The sequence below is a fragment of the Corvus kubaryi genome, unplaced genomic scaffold, assembly GCF_017639235.1.
Source record: "Corvus kubaryi isolate FWS band 111438036 unplaced genomic scaffold, C.kubaryi_AGA036_p1.0 129, whole genome shotgun sequence".
NCBI lineage: Eukaryota > Metazoa > Chordata > Aves > Passeriformes > Corvidae > Corvus > Corvus kubaryi.
Window position 1 is genome coordinate 968,538 of NW_024580664.1, and position 18,865 is coordinate 987,402.

At 39.0% G+C, this 18,865-nt stretch overlaps 1 protein-coding gene across 1 annotated transcript in view; it reads right to left on the minus strand.

Annotated features, from left to right (window-relative positions):
* FGD6 (FYVE, RhoGEF and PH domain containing 6) overlaps positions 1 to 18,865 on the minus strand; it is a 73,463-nt gene that overhangs the window by 10,087 nt on the left and 44,511 nt on the right. The window contains exons 9-18 of the mRNA XM_042025889.1: positions 15,573 to 15,623; positions 12,486 to 12,544; positions 12,295 to 12,366; positions 11,716 to 11,784; positions 10,075 to 10,158; positions 8,850 to 8,929; positions 4,202 to 4,304; positions 3,567 to 3,713; positions 2,615 to 2,717; positions 570 to 697 (exon numbers count right to left, since the gene is read on the minus strand). Coding sequence (XP_041881823.1) covers positions 570 to 697; positions 2,615 to 2,717; positions 3,567 to 3,713; positions 4,202 to 4,304; positions 8,850 to 8,929; positions 10,075 to 10,158; positions 11,716 to 11,784; positions 12,295 to 12,366; positions 12,486 to 12,544; positions 15,573 to 15,623 — 896 coding nt within the window. The remainder of the gene's footprint in view (positions 1 to 569; positions 698 to 2,614; positions 2,718 to 3,566; positions 3,714 to 4,201; positions 4,305 to 8,849; positions 8,930 to 10,074; positions 10,159 to 11,715; positions 11,785 to 12,294; positions 12,367 to 12,485; positions 12,545 to 15,572; positions 15,624 to 18,865) is intronic.

Below are 18,865 nucleotides of genomic sequence, written 5' to 3' on the forward strand. Positions count from 1 at the left end.
GGGATTTCCCTGACAAACAAGCAGGACCTTGTGCTTGGCCTTGTTGAATTTCATGAGGTTCACATAGACCCACCTTACATGCCTATCCAGGTCCCTCTGGATGGCATCCCTTCCCTCCAGTGTGTCAACTGCAACACACAGCTTGGTGTCATCAGCAAACCTGATGCTGAGAAAAATCACTTCCCACTCCCAAGACCTACAGTAAGCAGGGTTTCACTCTACCTTTTCTAATCATAAACCAAGAGCTGAGTTGGTGTAGGAGTCCTGTCATTGACTGTTGGTACAGAGGTAAATCACAATTCAGGGAAACACAGCTTTCTGTGTTTCCCTGAATTGTGCAAGAAAGAAATTACAATTTCAACTATATCTCTGAATCACAGTCTCACGGGTGTTTATGCATGTTACACACTGCATGTCCCAGCCTATTTAAAACTAAGGCCCAGACCACAGTTAGAGACACATTTTGACTTTTGATTCTAGGTAAGATGGTTAAAATAACTTTTTTTCTACTCTTAATATTGATGATATAATACCAAAAAAGCACCACTTTTGACCAATAAAACACTTACTTCTTTGAGGGCTGCAGGAATTTTTTTCTGCTTTCTTCCAGAGGGAATACTTTGTAATACTGTAGACAAGGCACTTGATGGAGATTTATGGTTGACTGGGGATCCGCTCTTAGGAGTGCACTGGTTATCTAAAATGCACAGAATGAATATATTGATTTCATGTCACAGATGACTAAACAGAGGCAATTCATTCTTGGACTTTTCTTCTTAGAAACAGCTGGCATTTTTATTCAGATTACAGTGCTGCAATAGTAACACCTAATCGTGTTAAATTCAGCACTGAATTAACTTTTCAGTGTTATCATCAACACCACCAGTTAGAATTCCCCAAATCACAATCATACTAAAAAAACACAAGAAGTTTAAAACTAAACAATTGATCTTGTTTGTTTTCCAAGTCTGTTTTCTTGTTGTTGAACTGCCTTTGCTCATAAAAATAAGTCTTAAAAATCACATCCAAATTTTACAGCTGTCCTCTGCTGTCTGTACTTTGTCTTTCAATTCTCTACATCTGTTAACTTCTCAACTTTATTCAATAGGGATGTTCCTCTTCCAGCACACACACACTTCTGAAGCGTTCCCATCTCCCAGAACGTGCCTTCTCCACTGCCACAGCAGTTACTTCATCTCTCTTGGAAGACCTCTGCAACACTTCACTTCTCCAAAACCCCTTTTTCTAGCAACACCCACCACTTTTTTTACAGCTGCACCTGGAAACCTGGTGGTTTCATAAAGACTACTTCTAGAGTTGTTCCTGAACTCGGTGAGCCTCTGAAATAATGAGCAGAGCAGGAGAGCAATGGGTTTGCCAGCTGTACTGCAGCTGCTCCCCAGCCCTTTTCCCAGCTAAAGGCAGCTGCAATTGCCTGCAGCACAGCAGCCTCTAGTGCCCAGCGCACACACCTGCAGGTGGTTCAGACAACGGCCTTCCCCCTCACCGCAGACTCACGCTGTCATTTCCAGGGTTATCCACGCTTCTTTCTGCATCCCCATGAGAAATGTCACCCCCGGCATGCTGGGATCCATAGCTTTATTATTTCTCCGGGCACTACAGATTTCCTGATACCCTAGAGCCTAGATACCACTGGAGCCTCTGCCAAGGGAAGGGCAGCGAGCTCTTTCAGTCTGTTCACAGCTCATTTGTGTACTTTATACTCAAGTATTTCGACTTAATTCACAGCAAGTCCTGTGAGATGGGACTGGATTCCCATCTCACTGGGAGGTGCTTCCACTGATTTTACATTTGCTTCTGCATAGTGATATGAAGCTCCGTGAAAGAGACACATAAGAGTTTTCTCAGGATGAGGATACTGACCCTGGACCTCCTCTCTAAGCAAATGTTATTACCATTAGGCTGTCCAGCCATTGCTTTCCACTAGGCACCACATTATCTGAAAGTGTTTCAATGAAACTGCTCTAGCTGTGGTGTTTTATGTTGAATCCATGTTGCCAGTGTTCAGTAGGCAACAGTTAGGAGTTTGCTTTCAGAACTGAGGTACAGATATGCCAAATCCTTGAATTCCATATGAGCTGAGGCTTGAGAGTGGCTTGAGGCCATTTTCTAGAACTGAAGAGACTCCGCTTCGGAAAGATTAAGGCCTTTGTCTTTACAGAGCCCCGGACCTTCAGCCACCTCAGCAGCTTAGCTGGCAAAAATGAAGTTTACAGATATACAAGCTACAGAGCATAAAAATACACATGAACCCACTGGGGGAGGTCAGGATAAGCTGCAAGGAGTCTAATGTACACTTGCACCCTGTGATTAATGAAAAGCAATGTAACACTCGTTAAAAAGGAAAGCAGCATAATTACCACATGTCATTACCACAGGGTAAAGGCATACATGTTTCTGGAAAGGAAGAGCCAATGCATTGCAAATTCATTTCCTAGCTTGCTCCACAGAAACTTGTTTGGCATCTTAGAATCTCAGATGCCTATCATTTCTCAGGCACAAGCAGAATTAAGCACTTGAACCCAGCAGTAAAGATGAGATGCAGACATACCGTGTTAATAAAAGTAAGACAGTTTGTGAAGATTTTCTTTACCTTGCTTTTGTAGCTCCCTGAAGCAATGATCACATACTCTTGCTGGCTGGTTTTTCATATAGTCTAAGCCATGTTTGTTTGATGAACAAGCTTGACAGACAATCTGGAAACAGACAGAAACAGATAAAAGCATTATTGTACATGATGTGCACCTGTAAATCACCAGATTCTCAGACATTCACTTCATCACTGTTAAGCCCATAAAAACCTGAAATAGGCACTATTTCACAGTGAAAATGTTTTAAGATCTTGGCTTTTTTCCTGTGTCTTTATGTTCAACATGCTGTCCTTTCCTCCTCTAAATTATAAAAATTTAAATATTAAGAAAAAAAAAAATCAGTGAATTATGAATCAATAAACCAACATTAATGATGCATAAAAACCAGAACAAGCCTACTGTGTTACTGAACTGTTTCAACCACAACTTTTTGAAATAGCTAAAAAGCCATTGCTCTTTTGATGATTTCTTTACAACACAGGTGTCTCAACTGCATTGCACTCTAATTTTGTATTCTCACTGGATTAAGCAAGAAAGACAACGTTTATTAGATATAGTTTTCATAAGTGTAAAATATAAAACAAGACTGGTACTAACTTAAAATAGAAAATCATTATTTATCTTATGAATATTAGCGAGGAAGATATTTCTTCCTTTCAGCTAACATTTGTGGGTATTATGGAATTGCAAAAGCAACCCTAAATAGCATTCTGGAATGCAAAATAAATAACATGTAGCATGTTGAAGGTTGAATAGTGGTCTGTCATAACACCTGTCCAAAAAATCCAAACCCCAGCCCCCAAACCACCAACCTGAACATGTTGGTTCTAACCCACATAATTATGTCAGAGTACAGAGCTGCTTAGAAGAGTAGTTGGGGTGATGAGGCTCCACCTGAATGTCACACAAGGAACATGAATGACTGACAGAAAAGGTAACCACAAAATACCCAACCTTTCCACATGCCCTGCAGTGGTGCCTTCTCCATGTCAGCGTGAATTCACTCGTACAGATCATGCACATGGTGGCTCTCGTGTCAGGGATCCAGATGGGAGCCTTTGATCCCAGAGGGCTATCTTCTTCCTGTTTCTCTGGATCTGCCTGAGAGAACATAGGCACAATACCATTACATTCAGTGAGGAGAAATAAGACTAGGATTCATCAGTGATTATAGGATAATGCTAATGGTGCTGGAAAGCCTTCTTTGATACATTGTCATGGTCTTAAATGTTATCTGCTATTTCATCAGTGACCATTATAATGCAAGCCTGACAACAGAGATGCATTTACTGACTTTCAAGCTTTACCAGCCTACTGGGATCAATAGCTGCTTTATTTTAAAATCTTTTAATTTCATCTTTCTGTGCACAAGGCTACATAGAGAACTGTGATTGCTGATTTGGGTTTTTTTGAAGAAAATTTTAAATTTATGAAGTAGATAACATTATGAAATATTCTGTTCTACCATCTGTTCAATTATTTACCATCGTGCTTTATTACTTGTCATGAAATACCTCGTTTCTCTAAACACCTGTGAGGATATTTTATATTCAAACGGGGAACAAACCAACAATAATGGTGGGATATACCTCTTCAAGGCTTTTGCTTGGATTAAATGTGATTCTCTTTTTTGTATATTCTTCAATCGACTTGGAGATAGCTTCTAACCACTCATCTCTTTCTGTAGCAGAACTGTTGGAGTAAAAAACCGACAAAAGCAATTTATTATTATTAACATTTAAAACTAAGAAGCAAGTGTTGATTAGAATTCCATTAACTTTATTGTACACTGGAGTAACTCTTTTGCAAGTTCAGCTTACAGACCATCTACAACTCCTACTGAAACTGGCGTTATTTTTTAACCTTTGGCACAGTGTTATTTATGTTGACTAATACTAAAAAAGATTTCTGTGTCTGTTGCTGTCATGTGGATTCCCTCCTTCCCTTTCCTCCTTCCAAAATCTCTGTGATTATTTCAAGGCTTGTCTCTCATTGCTTCTCCCTCCTCCCCCACCCTTGAATAGCCTGGATAACACTTGTTTAAATGATGCTCCCAGAACAAAGGCATGGGCCTTTCCTCTTGAAAGCAACCTGAAATTTCAACAAACCTTTTTTCTGCCCACTTCCTTCTGTGTCAGAGTGCAGTTTGTTGTACCCAATCCTGTGAAACTCCAAGCTTCTGTCAGATAAAAACACACTGACTCTTCTTCTGCCTTGTGCGCCTAACTATTTGCTCCTACCAGGTCATGCTACTTTCAAATAATTTTTTTTTTTTCCAAAATGTCTCCATTGGATGAGCTAACTCAAAGAGATAAACAGATAAGCTTACTCCATCTGTTTATCCCGCAGCTGGTGGATCACTAATCAAGTGCAAGGAAAGCATTAGGCTGAAGTGGCACGGCAGGAGGAGCAGAGAGCACAAGCAGTACCTGGCACAGCAGGACCTTGCAGCTATACTGGATTATGTGCAGTGCCAAAGCACCTCCTCTGGCCATGGGCACAACACCATTTTCATAAATCCACGCTGTTCCTGCTGTAAAGGGCAGCCTACTATCCTTTCTCTCAGCCACTAGGTCTTATTTTCACTCTTGTGCCAGAACATACAGAGTTATGCAGTGGGCTGGATTGGGAAACAAATCCATATTAAAGCAAGTCATCAGCCTGCCCTTCCTCTGGATCAATTTACTGACTAGGTAAATTCATCACACAGCTGAACAACTACTTGTGCAACACAGAGAAGGCTCTGAGGGAGGATGAAGCAGTTTTGCAGCAGAGGAACAGCTACTGTTTAAGGTGCCATGCCAGCTTAAAAAGGGCTTCTAAAATTTAAACAAGAATTCACTCCCAACATTTTTTTCTCTTCCCCACTTTTTAATTGGTATCAAATAAATTAATTTGTTTAAACCAAGGAACTGAATACAAATATATAGAAAGGAAAGTTAGGGAAGAGGAAAGCAATGACTTACACAAATGAGGTCTGACACCAATTATTATTTAATGGTTTTGTAGGTGAATTTAGAAGCTTTCATCACCTTTGAACCTTTAAGGAAAATACTTTGAATGGGGGGTTTGAACGGGATGAAATTGAGTACTATGCTGAATCAGAGAGGACAAATCTGGTAAGGTAAATGCACAGGCACAAGTAAAACAAAAAAAAAATTCTAGCACACACAGCAACAAAATCAGAACAAAAGGAGAAGAGATAAGATACATGCAAGGGCAAAGCAATGCATTAGTGTCTGTCCAAATATCTCACATTCTGAGTGGAACATTTTGTTCAGTCTATTTACCTTTGCTTCCTCAACAGGAAAGAGCAACTGGTCTGCATTAACTACGTAATATTCGTAACTCTAATCAAGTCCTTTGGCTTTTTCAAAATCCAGTTACATTTAATTAGATTCCTCTAACTGGATTAGCTAATTAAATTTAAAGTTGGCACAGGTTTTGGAGATTACGCACCACCACTCCCCCCCGATCATGTGGGGACTGCTCTGTACGGAGCAGCTTGCACAGTGAGCTACAGGCTTACACCCTAATATTTCACTAGGAAGCTCGTGCTTGGTAGGATTGCCAGTGGAAGCCTTTAGGATTGTTTACAATCCTTCAGAACTTAAGAGCAAAGGTGGTGCCACTGGTAACTGATGTAATGGTTTGCTGCGGCAAAATCGGGAGTTTCTTCTGCTGTCACTGCAGCCATCCCCAACATGCCCAGCCCTACCACTTCCCTTGCTGCAGGTCCAGTATTTGTTGCATCCTTCCAAAAAAAAAAAATTTTGTTTACTAAAATTGCAGAGGTTTCTTGGGTTTTTAAACACTGTTATTTTTATTTATTCATTTAAGATTTAACATAACAGTAGAAAGCTTCAAAAGTCCTTCAAAAGGACTGCAGAGAACCCCAGCAATGGCTACTACTAGTAAATGCATGTGCTGGGGGCACATATCCAGCTGCTCAGTGGAGCTAAATAGCTCAGTGGCCCCAGGAGGACACTCAGAAGCATGTCCCTCTTGTTTCCAGGATCAGAGTCTTAGGGCACCTCTCCCAGCTGAGCCAGTCTTGCCTGACTATCCTTAGCTAGGATAGGAAGAGATGCAGCTGTATCTATCTGCCCAGGGTAGCTCTTCACCAGCCTTACTGAGGGGCCAGACCACGTCAGGCTGGCATGACAGGTGTTTCCAGGACCAAAGCTTTCCTCCTGTACAGTGCTGCATCTTGTAGATGCACAAACTTGTTTTTCTGATGAAGAGATTTCTAGTACAATTCTGCATTGTACTATGAAAAACAATTCACATTCCTACAGATATCCCAGCAAAACTGAAACCTCAAGCCAGACTAGATAAAGCAGAATACTAATGCAGTCAGTAAAAGTGAACCTGAAGTGACAAAGAATCTTGTCTAGGCATTAATCCATATTTCTGTTATTAACTGGCCTACTTTTTATTACTAGCAATTTTTCACTTCCCTGTCTCTGCTCCCAGGATCATTTCAGAATCTCTTCTTTGGTGTACACTCCACATAATGCTTATTATTTGAAAAAAACCCACAGAAATGAAATTTGTCTCCAGTGTCTTTAAAACTAACTTGAACAGTTTTGATTTTATTTTTTTTAACCATATAGGACCCAATAAGCTGTTAGAATGAGGCATCATTCAAAGGAAGATGTAGCCTGGGTTGACAAGATACAAATTCTCATTTAGAATATTTATCAATGGGAACAACATAGTTAATTGGGAAAAATGTAAGCAAGTACCTGTTGCTGGCAGTGTTTTTCAATTGCTTCCCTCCTACCCCACAACAGGCCCAGTTCTGGTGACAGACAGAAAACAATCTGAAAACTGTCATTTACATCTGGTGCCTCCAGCACCTCCTTGGTGCTATGTAAATGCAACCTCTGTCTGCCACTGTTGTGTAACTTAGGGCTCTTGCACACACATGGCTTCCAGCAAGTATAAAAATAACAGAGCTGAATGCTCCTCAAAGATGCAACATCAACAACACTAAAACAAAAACAAATTGTAGCAGCCTTAGTTGGTAATATGGGGTTAATTCCAGCAATTTCAAGGTTAAGACAAAAGCATGTCACAAACTATGCCAAATTCAATGAGAAAATTATATATAGGGGTTTTCCCCTATAGACCAGCACATCTTCCCCAGGAGTTGCTTTTAATCTACCACTTAATCAGTTCATCAAAAAGACTAGTCTGTCCTGTTTTGTGGAAAATAGGTAGCTTATATGTTAAGATGATAACATTTTCAGAAGTTCCAATTATTTTTTTTCAATTCTTTTAAAACAACTGGAGTAAAAGTGAAACACTGTTTCAAATCAAGCAGAGGTAAATCCACATTGCCTACTGCCATCCCTTGAATGCCTTCATGTGTCTGTGTGACATTCAGTCACCAAGGCACCTAAGCAGCACAGACCTGTTCATATTACACTGGAGCACAATCATCCCCTAAACTGTGAAATGCATTTTTTTTCCCTAGTGTGCAGAAGAACTATAAGAAACATTTAAATTTGTTGAAGAAATACAGAATTACTCATTTCAAGTGTGTTGTTATAAATAACTACTGCTCTGACAACTGAGCTACTTCCTTTGGCTTCTTTGACAATGTTAACCTTGGTCTACCCCTCAGCTACAGATACTGCTATCTTTGTGCATTCTCATGTCAGTATTTACAAGGTCACACAAAAAGCAGCAGTCTGCTCTTGCTCGGCTTTGCTAAATAAAAGAGAAAACATGTCTTTCTTCATTGGTATCAGCACTGCCACAAATGTCAGAACATATAAAACTTCAACTCAAGCACCATAAAAACAACAATCCACAAAACCAGGCCTAAAGGCATCTCAGTGAAGGTGACCAGATCGGCCTGGGCTTAGTGACCATATATCCTTTTGCTGTTACATAGAGAATTTGGTAACATAGAACATATCAGCAATTTTAGAAGAACAAAAAAATACTGAAAAGCAAAGCCTAAAGTGAATTGAAACCCTCTCAAGGAAAGGCAGTGCAAGGGTAGTATTTCAATTTACTTAAAGTTTCTGAAGGTGTAGCTAAGGTGAAAAAGAGGAACCAAACAATGGTTTTATTCACTCTGATTTACTGATCCCCTCTATTCTGTAATCACTCTAGCCAAGGGTAACTTTTCATTACACTAAGTGCAAAACAAGCTCTAAAAAGCTTGTGTGGTCTGTTTGAAATCACACAGTTTTAAAATCACTGTTCATTTGAAAGACTTACCTCGCTGAAAGAATGAAGGATCTCTCTACACTTTCAATGTTCAGTTCATTCTGATACGCTTCCTGGGTTGGCTTCTTAACCTTCAGCCAAGAGAGAAAACTTCACATTCAAACTGAAATGGCACTTTTGTCATTGCTTTGATTTTATTTCCTGTAAAATCTCTTACATTTTTATTGCAGAGTAAGGGTACACTGGAGAGAAAATACTCAGGAATAGGAAATCATATACCAGTCCAGAGGGCCCAGCTACACTAAGATTACATGCAGCCCATCCTTTTATTTCACTGATTCTTATACAAACACTGGAGATGTACAGGGGGAACGAAGCTCAGGAGCTGTCAGACACCTTCCATACATGCCCAGGCATGTTGCCTCATGAGCACCTCCTGCAGTTGGGCAAGAAAAGGCACTGCTGCTGCTGCAGGATGAGATATAGCCCACTGGTGTACCCCAGAGTGGGCAAGGGCTGCACTACCCTGTTGATCCTTCAAGCTACCAAATTTCAACCATAAGGGGGCTTAAAAGTCAAGGGTGGGTCTGAGCCACTGCAAGACATCTGCTGGCAAAAGAGATTTTGTAGCTCTGCCTGCAAAACTTCGGACCCAAGTGCCAGATCTGCACTGCAACTGAACTTGGTGATTTTTTCTGACAGGACTGGAGACAATGATTCCCAAGGCAAGGATTTGCTGTTCCCATTAACTGTCATGTCAGTGACTGAGTCATTATATGGCGTGTATGTCCCTTATCATTAGCCAGTGGGGCTCAGGGCTTAACTTTGATGCTCTTCACAAGGGCTCAGGCAGAAAACCTGTATCTTCCCTCACAGTTAGCAAATCTCTGTAAACCACAGAGAACTGATCCACCAGGATCTTACCAGGCAAAGATGCCTAATCTCTGGGTATGAGCAATAAAAAGCAGTGAAAAGGCAGAATTGAGGCAGTCTCAACAAAATACAATACAAAAAATAAGCAGGCAGACTGTTCCAGAGTAGGACAACACTGGGTGAAATGCAGCCAAGATGATCCTGTGGCAACAGAATGTTTAGGGAAACCTAGACAGCAATCCCACAGGCCACATTATGCAAAGAACATTAAGCCTGTAGGATTGCTCTGGAACATAAGCATATTTAATATATCTCGCCAGCAGTAAACACGCTGCGTTTTCAAAATTTGAAGGCCTGAGTTTAGGTAGATTTGGAGAAAGGCTCACTTTAAATAGTGACTCACCTTCATTCCAGCCAACGACAGCATGTTGTTGAGTTTATACATTCCTGACTGAACTGGAGTAGTATACAACAGGGCATCATTGAACTGTAATACAGGATGCTTTTTAATGACTAAAGTTTGTTAAAAGACAGATAATTTCAGATGCATCTTACTGGAAGTACAGAACTCCTACAGCACTGAGATAACTGTCCAGAAGGGCATCCTCTTCTTCCTATTACTCCACTTAGAATCCAAGAAACATTTTCACGTATAACAATAGGTAGATAACCAGAGGCATCTATTTATAGCCTCCTTGTGTAAATATACATTTGGCACGAGTAAACAGTGCACGGATATCAAAGAACAGACTGTCAAAAGGGACAAAAATGTTTCTCGTGTACACAGGTACATAATATAGCAAACTACTTTAAAAGAATATAAGAATTAACCATTCAAACAAATCAGAGCAATCCAGAAACTAGGAGATAGCAGAATGGATTAGCAATTTATAAGGACAGACTTAACCATACCTTGTGAATTTTACCAGTTTAAAGTGCATCTACTGTTTATTTCCTAGTCTACCAGACTCAGATTTGTTCAGTGCATTTACTGAACAGTTACTAAGACTTTCTTATTTTCTGTGCTGTTCAACACATGGATCCAAACTTCATATACTGCACATAAACAAATACCAAAACCTGAGGTGTCTCGTAAGTTTTTGCTATGCAATTCTTTGCAAAATAATCAAATGCTTCAGGAGCCTTACTAAATATCCACTGCATGATAAATCGAAAATCAGTGTGTTTAATGGTATAAATGCTAGCCTGTACCATTTAAATCTAAAAAAAACCCCAAACCAAAGAAACCCATTGCCCCATAAAGCAAAACAAAGAAAATCCAAGATAGAGACACTGAAATTAGCAATATCTGGTTTGTGAAGCTTGAGATAGCACCAGATTTTTGAGAGTATTTCCATAACTGATATAGGGAAGTATTTCTTCATAAGAAGAACTACAAGACTACAAGACAGAATTCAGCCAGGACTGTGAACCAATAATGCCATAAATTACAGGGTAACAGCTGCTTTACTGTCTAAATAGAAGAGATAAACAAAAGGTTCAAGTGGAGACAGAAACTTCAGAGATGAACAGAAGTTTCAAAACAAAGCAGTAGCAGAGACAGGAAGAGAACCCAGTATTTAACTTCCACCCAGTGCTCTGCTCGGGATGCACGTGGGCTCCTACAAGGGGAAGGAGAGAGGAGGCAGAAGGGGGGAATGAGAGAGGAGGGGGAGATTGGAGGAAGGACAGGAGGGATGGAAGGGTGCAGTAGCAGCAACCAGAGTTCTAGGTTTTAAGATCTGGTACAGCTAAGAGGGATGGAGTAATTGTGTTACTTTTCACAGTACCACAGATGTCTTCTCATGAAAACTCTCAGATTTTAAATGTTGTTCAAAATAATACATTTTAGTGAGAAATGCTTTTCCATTAAAATTAGTGCATATGACACAGATAATATCTCTAAATTAGAACTGACTGAATAGAACAGCAACAATTAGTAATTTTTTCTATTATCTGCAGTTATTAGTTATGTTTGCAGTGTGATGTTTTAACTTAAAATTACACTAGTGTAAGGCACATAGCAACATACACAGCATCTCACCAGAAAAAACATTCGTGGCTGCATGACCTTCCGTGACAGCTTCATCAGTGTTCCCTCTTTCAAAAAGACCTAGTAAATTAAAGCAAGAAATGCAAAACGTAGCTTTTTAGGGCACAAGCCATGCAAATGAGGTGACTTTTTTATAACTATTATCATGATTATGATTATTATTACTACACTAGAAGTGCTGCACAAGTTTTGGGATTCAAGGCTCCTCTCTGAGAAAAGCTGTTTATCCTTAGGTTTCTCTAAGAGTGAGTGTGGATGACTGCATTACAGTTTTCCATGCTGCACTTGAAACCATGACAAATACAAGGTTAAGCTTGAGGACAAAAACCTGCCTGCAAGATCTGGCAAGGAATCATATTCTAAAAATTCTAAGTTTCCATCAGATAAACATCTAAAAAAAAACCCCACACATATTGAGAGGCAGTATTTATCTGACAATTAGAGCCTAATAATGAAGCAATGGACCAATTTTCTTCTTGGTATATTCCAGCGTCAGTCTTTGCTCACATATCATCATCATTTTCACTGCACTTTCACTGCAGTGTGCTGAAGGCCATGTGGAGCACCTACCCTTCCTGGCTGTACGATCTCATGGTGCCCGTTTAAACTGTACTGGATCTGCATGAGTTTCTGAAAGTTATCCTATGGAGGAAAAAAGCAGAAGGTAAGTACTTGCCCTTGCATTCATGACTTTTTTTAAGGAAAAAAAAGAGAGAGAAAGAAAACTTTAATCAACCAGCTTCATAAGGCAAAATACTTACTCCTTGCTTCATGATGTCATTGGCATGGTTTGCAACTTCTATGACAACAGCTAAAGCATCTGAAAGATGAAGGAATCATGTTTTGGTTATACAGACCAATTAGCATTGGTGTAATGCAAAGCACAGATACCATACTGCATTTCCACATCATTCCAAGATTGAAGGACCTTATTGTACAGTCACTGCATTCAGGAGCACTTCCCATAAATCCCAGAGTCTTTGGATCATGGTTTTTAGTAAGTATGCCCTAACAAGTCGTTGCTTCAACCAACAGTGTCAATTATTTCTTACAGCTACTCAAAACAGTCCACAGGCAAAACTAAATTCCAGTTTCTCACACAACAAATTACTTACTCTACTTACAGCAGAAAAGCTAACAACATTTTAACAGAGACTGTGTATGGACTAAGTTTTTACCATTTTCCCCAAATGCCATCAGTGCCAGTCATGGAAGACTACCTAGAAAAATTACATAAATCTCTGCCATTTCTTTCTTCTGCCTTTAGTTTTGCTGCACCTCAAGATAACAGTAAAATTCAAATTTCTAAATTTCTAACTTGCAATACCAGAAGAAAAATAAATATCTGAAAAAAAAGTTACCAAATATAGGCAATCACATTAAGTACTGATATTTAATAACCAGCAACTCAACTGTAATATATGCTAAGGTGTGAGTGCAAAAAGCAGTTATATAAAATGATTAAGCGAATACAGTGAGTGTTCAGTCCAAGGATCCATGCCATACAAGGATCTTATCCAAAAACCTGCAATTTACTTAAGCAGAAAAAAGACACTTACTTAACTGAAAGGTGTGACAACTGTTCTGATAAAATGTAGTCTCTAAAGCATTTAGCACCTTCTGAGTAATTGAATTACAGTCAATCACTTCAAAAAAAGAGTACATTTGGTTAAAAGTCCACAGAGAAACCTACCAAACCAGGTAAAACCAAAGCCTCAGGGTTTTTTCCTAAATAATCATTAAAGTGTTAGTACTGCAGAATGCATATACTTCCTTTATTGTTGAGTCATATTCAGAAAGGAAGTATGTTAAAAAATACAGCTTTCTGAACTGAAGGATTCAGAAGGTCATGAAGCTATATAAGAAAGTAAACAGACGTGAACAAAAAGCTCCTCCTAAGCCAATCGAAGGCGAATTTTTGTGCAAGATTGTCACAAACCAAGGTGATGCAAGCACAGAGTGAAACAGCTAAAATACACAACACATACCAAGCATTTGATTGAAATTTAAGTTTAGATATAGATGTCATGGTATCAAGTGAGCCTGCTGAAAAATAGCTGGTGGTCTCTTACTAGAAAATGTTTGCTTCAGGCAAAACACTCCCCAGCTCCCACCCACGTGGAAGAAAATGAAGTGAAATTCAGCTAAATTCACAAAGATAGGAATGACTACCTAATTCTCTGTTATACTTTCCTTCATCTCTCAGTTACTGTTAAAACCTTAACATTTTATTCATTGACTTCAAGCAAGATCGAAGAATTTTAGAGAAAATTATAAAACTTGCTGGCTATTGAAGGGAAAGTTCCAGGATCTCAGGACTAGTTATACAGCCAAGACTAAATAAATCTAAACAACAACATAAAATAATCTATAGGGTCAAAGTCCATAAACATAGTGCTTTTTGGCAGGGAAGAGCATTCCACTTATACCACTTAGCTGAAGTAATGTATTCAAATGAAGGTCAGCAAGAAGAATTGTGCTATTTGGGTTTTTTTCCAAGAGTACTAATCACAACCAAACCTAGTCTCCCTTTCCACTCCTTCCCTTCACTCCCAGCCCCCGCAGTGGAATTAAACAACTAAGCAAAGTCAGAACTAAGTTAAGTTTAGTTACTACAAGAAAGATCTTGGTGAGTAAAGACTAGATCTTCTTTTCTTACCCAGGTTCTAAGATGCACTATCAAATATGTCAAATATCAAATTAACACTTAGTTGTTGTAAGTTAGCTTCAGCTTCTATCTTTGATAAAAGAAGGGAAAGAAAAACACTGAAATATGTAACTACAAAAAACAGAGAAGCTGGAGAAACCACAAAAAAAGAGTGAAGTATATATTTAGGTTGCTCTCTTTTCAAGTGGTCAACTATTTAATATGCAGTCCAAGTATTATTTTGTTCACAGCCATAAGAAATGCAAGATGAACTTCTCTATCTCTTGGAAGAGCCATCAGTTAAAATATTTTTGGCTTGTACTTTCAACGTACTCAAACATGTCTGAATATCCTAAGAAATAAATTTACTCATATATTTCATGGTATTGTACCAGCAGACAAAACAAACTTGGCTCAGTACATAGAAGGCACTCATTTACTGAAGTTCAATCAACTACATCTGCACAGCCCTTCTAAAGGTAAGGGGCTTGCACAAATGTGACAGGATCTCATGCAAATGAAATGGAAACATCGACTGGGAGCTTTTTTGTACTGCTGAGGCACACTCTGAAAAAGGAAACAGCCTGAATGCGCATTGCATTGATAGGCTCAAGTTAAACCACCTAAATCCTGCACTACTATGAAATGTGTGGTCCTGTCCTCTTCATCACCAACCAGTCATTTTCACTTCCTCTGATCTCCTTTCTCCCCACATGCAGGCAACTTTGTGTAAGTCACTTGTGTTTGTGCAGCTTCTGACAAGTCAAACTGGAGAACTCCTCAGGTTAAATATTACCCATGGCAGCTCCTTGATCTTGTTCACTTCTGCCATATGGATGCTTGTCCTGGCACAAAGAGAGAGGAGGAGGCCAGAAGGGCTCGTAGCTGGAGAGAGCAGGCTGCCTATTACAAAAGGTCTACAGATGGAAGGGACTGTCTCTTGCAATGGCAGTGCCCAAAGTATCTGCTCAAACTGCCTGTGGAATTTCACTCTTATCTCTTGGTTTCAACTCAAGGGTGAGCTGATATGATTGCCAGCTCCAAACCTTTTTGAAACACAAGCTTGAAATCTTTTAATATCTCTGCTGAGAAACTTAGAACTAAATAGAAAACATTTCTATTACTGACTTGGCATTTTGCATGCATTTAAAATCTGGAAACATTGGTATATAAGCTGTTATTTCTTTAAAGAGACATTTACCTTGAGTATCCCTATAGTCTGCAGATTCTTCTAAAAGATTCTTTAAATAATCTGTATGAAGAAAAAAATAATATAGAGATAGTTTTGTTAAATAAACAAACAACACCAGCAAGTAGTAAACCTCACCTTTTTCCTGGAAATCTGCTGTTCAAATGTACTACTTAATCTACAAAGACCTACTACTTCATCTTTTAAATCTGCTGAAGTAATAACAAAGTGAAAACTAGCATTTCCATAATGAAAGTATATCAGCAAAGAGATAGGTTACTGGTCTTCTCCAGTGAAAAATGATATATTGTATACATTATTCCAGAAAAAAACCAAGCAAGTGAAAAATTAGTACATACTCCCAGTCATTTACATTTAAGCTGATGCAAAAACTTTTGAAGATCATAGATATTTGTCTGAGCACCTAAACTAGTCTGTGTGAGCTAATAAAACAAGCAGTCCATTACAGAAGACCTGATTACGATTAATATTTTTAGTAATAAAAATAGCATACTTCCTTCAATGTCCAAATAGGCATTTTCTGTTTTCAATCATACGTGTAGTACAACCACAAGATGGCACTCTCGATCCATTAAAAGTCTTAGTAGTTTTAAAATCGATTTTACTTCACTAAAATTAACTCCAAATGTATGACTATACAAAACATCCCCCTCGAGTTTCCATTCCCTAATTGAGAGTCTCGTTCATCAAAAAGTGCAATACCCTGTCAAAGATTAATATATATCCTCAGTAAAACATCAACCATCTATTCTCTATAAGCTTTGACTTTGAACTCCTTAATAAAATGAAAAGAAACCAAAACACAAACATTCCAAGAGATATACATTAGATTGATAAAAGCAACAAATACTGATTTGTAATTACCTTTTAAATGAAGTATTAACATTCTGGCAGATCTAATGAAAACTAATTACATGTAATGTAGCAAGCACTCAAATTTAGCTTCTCAGTTGTACAAGTTTCGAGTAGGAGTCAAATAATTCAACTCCCATATGCTTGCCCTACCCAAATTCATTCTTTCATTCAAAAAGGATCAGGAGCCAATTGTTCCTGCCTTCATAAGATGTCTTGCTTCATGCGTGCCCCTCAGAGACCATTCAGTGTATTGTAATCTTTTCCTTATGCACAAAATTAAAAGGGAATTATGAAACATGTTTCTGCAGTAGAATTGCTACAAAGAGTGAGAGAACTTGTCACAGTTAGTGAAAGCTTTGAGAAAGACAGAATTACAGGAAGAGAAACATTTGGCACTGACATTTTATTGTTTGGCAGAGACCTAAGGGAGGATCCAACGGAGAAGCATGAAGAGCAGGTTGGGGTGCAGGAAGAGGAACCGGCTGGGAGGGAGTTCTGGGAAGCGAGATTGGCTGGGCCATGGGAACAGTCACAGCTTTCTGCGCTCCTCAGAGTTCTGCCTGATCATTAGCAGGCCCTGGTTAACATGTGATCTTTTAAGACAAGCCTGACACGGCACCAACACTACTCTTGCTGTACTCCATCAATATTGCATCCTTCATGCCCCTCAAAATCTTGTGCTGTAGTAGCTACCAGACATTCCAATGCAATATTTAGGTGGACATATATTCCATTTTAAAAAAAGTTAAATCTTGCTTCACCTTGGGTTATGCTGGTGAGAGGCTTGTATGAGGGGGAAAAAAAAAGTAACAGGAGATATTTTGAAAAGAACTGAGAGAGCTCATACTGGGTTTAACTTGGTTTAACCTGGAGGAACCTGTCTCGAATATGGCACCAGTTGCCCCCGCCTGCCCTGCCTGAGGATGGATGGTCTCTCAAGCTGGAGCTGGGCCATGCTGCTGAGGCAGAGCATTCTTTGGACTCCACGATTAAACCAACAAATTAAAGCTTTACAATTGCAACTTGATCTTCATTGGGGCCAGCACAAAAGACTCCAATGGGAATCTCCCAGTATAAAAAACGAGTCCCTACAGCTTATACAGAAATAAGGCTCCCAAACCACACACTCACCTCTACAGGCTGGGAACAAGAGGTAAGGTGGGTATAATTTCCTCATCTGCAAATGTACAGCTGGCACTCTAAGACACTCTCCCTGGTACATGAAGACATCAGATTTAACATGCAAAGTAATTGCAGTGGAAACATAAAACCAGAGACCCAAGATGGGAACTAATTATTTCTTGGCATACTCTTGCTTTATAACATGTTTTCCAAAACACCACCACTCAAACACATTTTTGGATGGGTATTTTCTAGCATTTTAAATTATATAATCAGTGAAAAGAAGAGGGAAAATCGAGATTTTAACGTAACTGCATTCATTTAAAATTCTGTATTTAGAACAGAAGGCAGCCTTTATCTTACAAAACTGGAGCAGCCAATAAAACTTAGAACTGTAAAATCCTGAAAGTGATAAATAGGTAATTTTCATCTTAGTATGCTCTTTATCTAGTGAGTGGACCTCAGTTCACAGCTAAAATTCAGCTTCAGAGAAGCATCAGAACAGATATTTTTAGTCTCTTCTGTGAATACACACTGGAAATTCTGTGCTTACAACAGCTTTCTGGAGGTACTGGCACAAGCTCTACAGACAAGCTGATTTCACAGACATGAAAAATGTTGCAGTAAAAATTTTGCAAAACTATTCCTAGATGAAATAAAAACAGAAGTTAGATATTAAGGTGAAATGGCATCTAATGCCTTTGCCAAAAAAAAAAAAAAAATTCCCTCTGAAATGTGCTTTCATTGTTCAGACTAGAAATACCTTAATCATACCTTCAGAAATTCTAAATTCTGCTGGATACCCCAAAACACAACAAAAATCAACATAAAAGCACACTAGTACTGTTTTTGTTATGAAAATTTCCTTATGCCTACTTCTACCTGACAGCAGCCCCTCATTCTCTCTTCCCACTTGCTGGGGGCAGTGGCTATCACTTCTTCTGCTTAAAATTATCTTCTGCATCATTAACTACTTTTTGTCTTGGGTTGTCTAATGTAATTAAATTAAACGCAAAGCAATTGCTCCACAACATCTAACTGGCCTTGAGTCTGACAACTCTATTTCCAACCTGCGAAGCTGCAGAGTGCAAGAAGGCTTATTTTTCATCCCACTCAGCCTCCCCTCACTATAACCCTGTTAAGGATAATAAAAGACACTCTCTGCCAACCTTATGTTGTGAAAAAGAGGAGAGAGGCTTATCCTATGACAATCAAGAGCCTGTTCATATTGCACAGTCTTCAAGCCATCTACTCAAATCAGAGGTTTTTGGGAGAAGAGAATCACCTCTCCTTCATTGCTCTCAGAA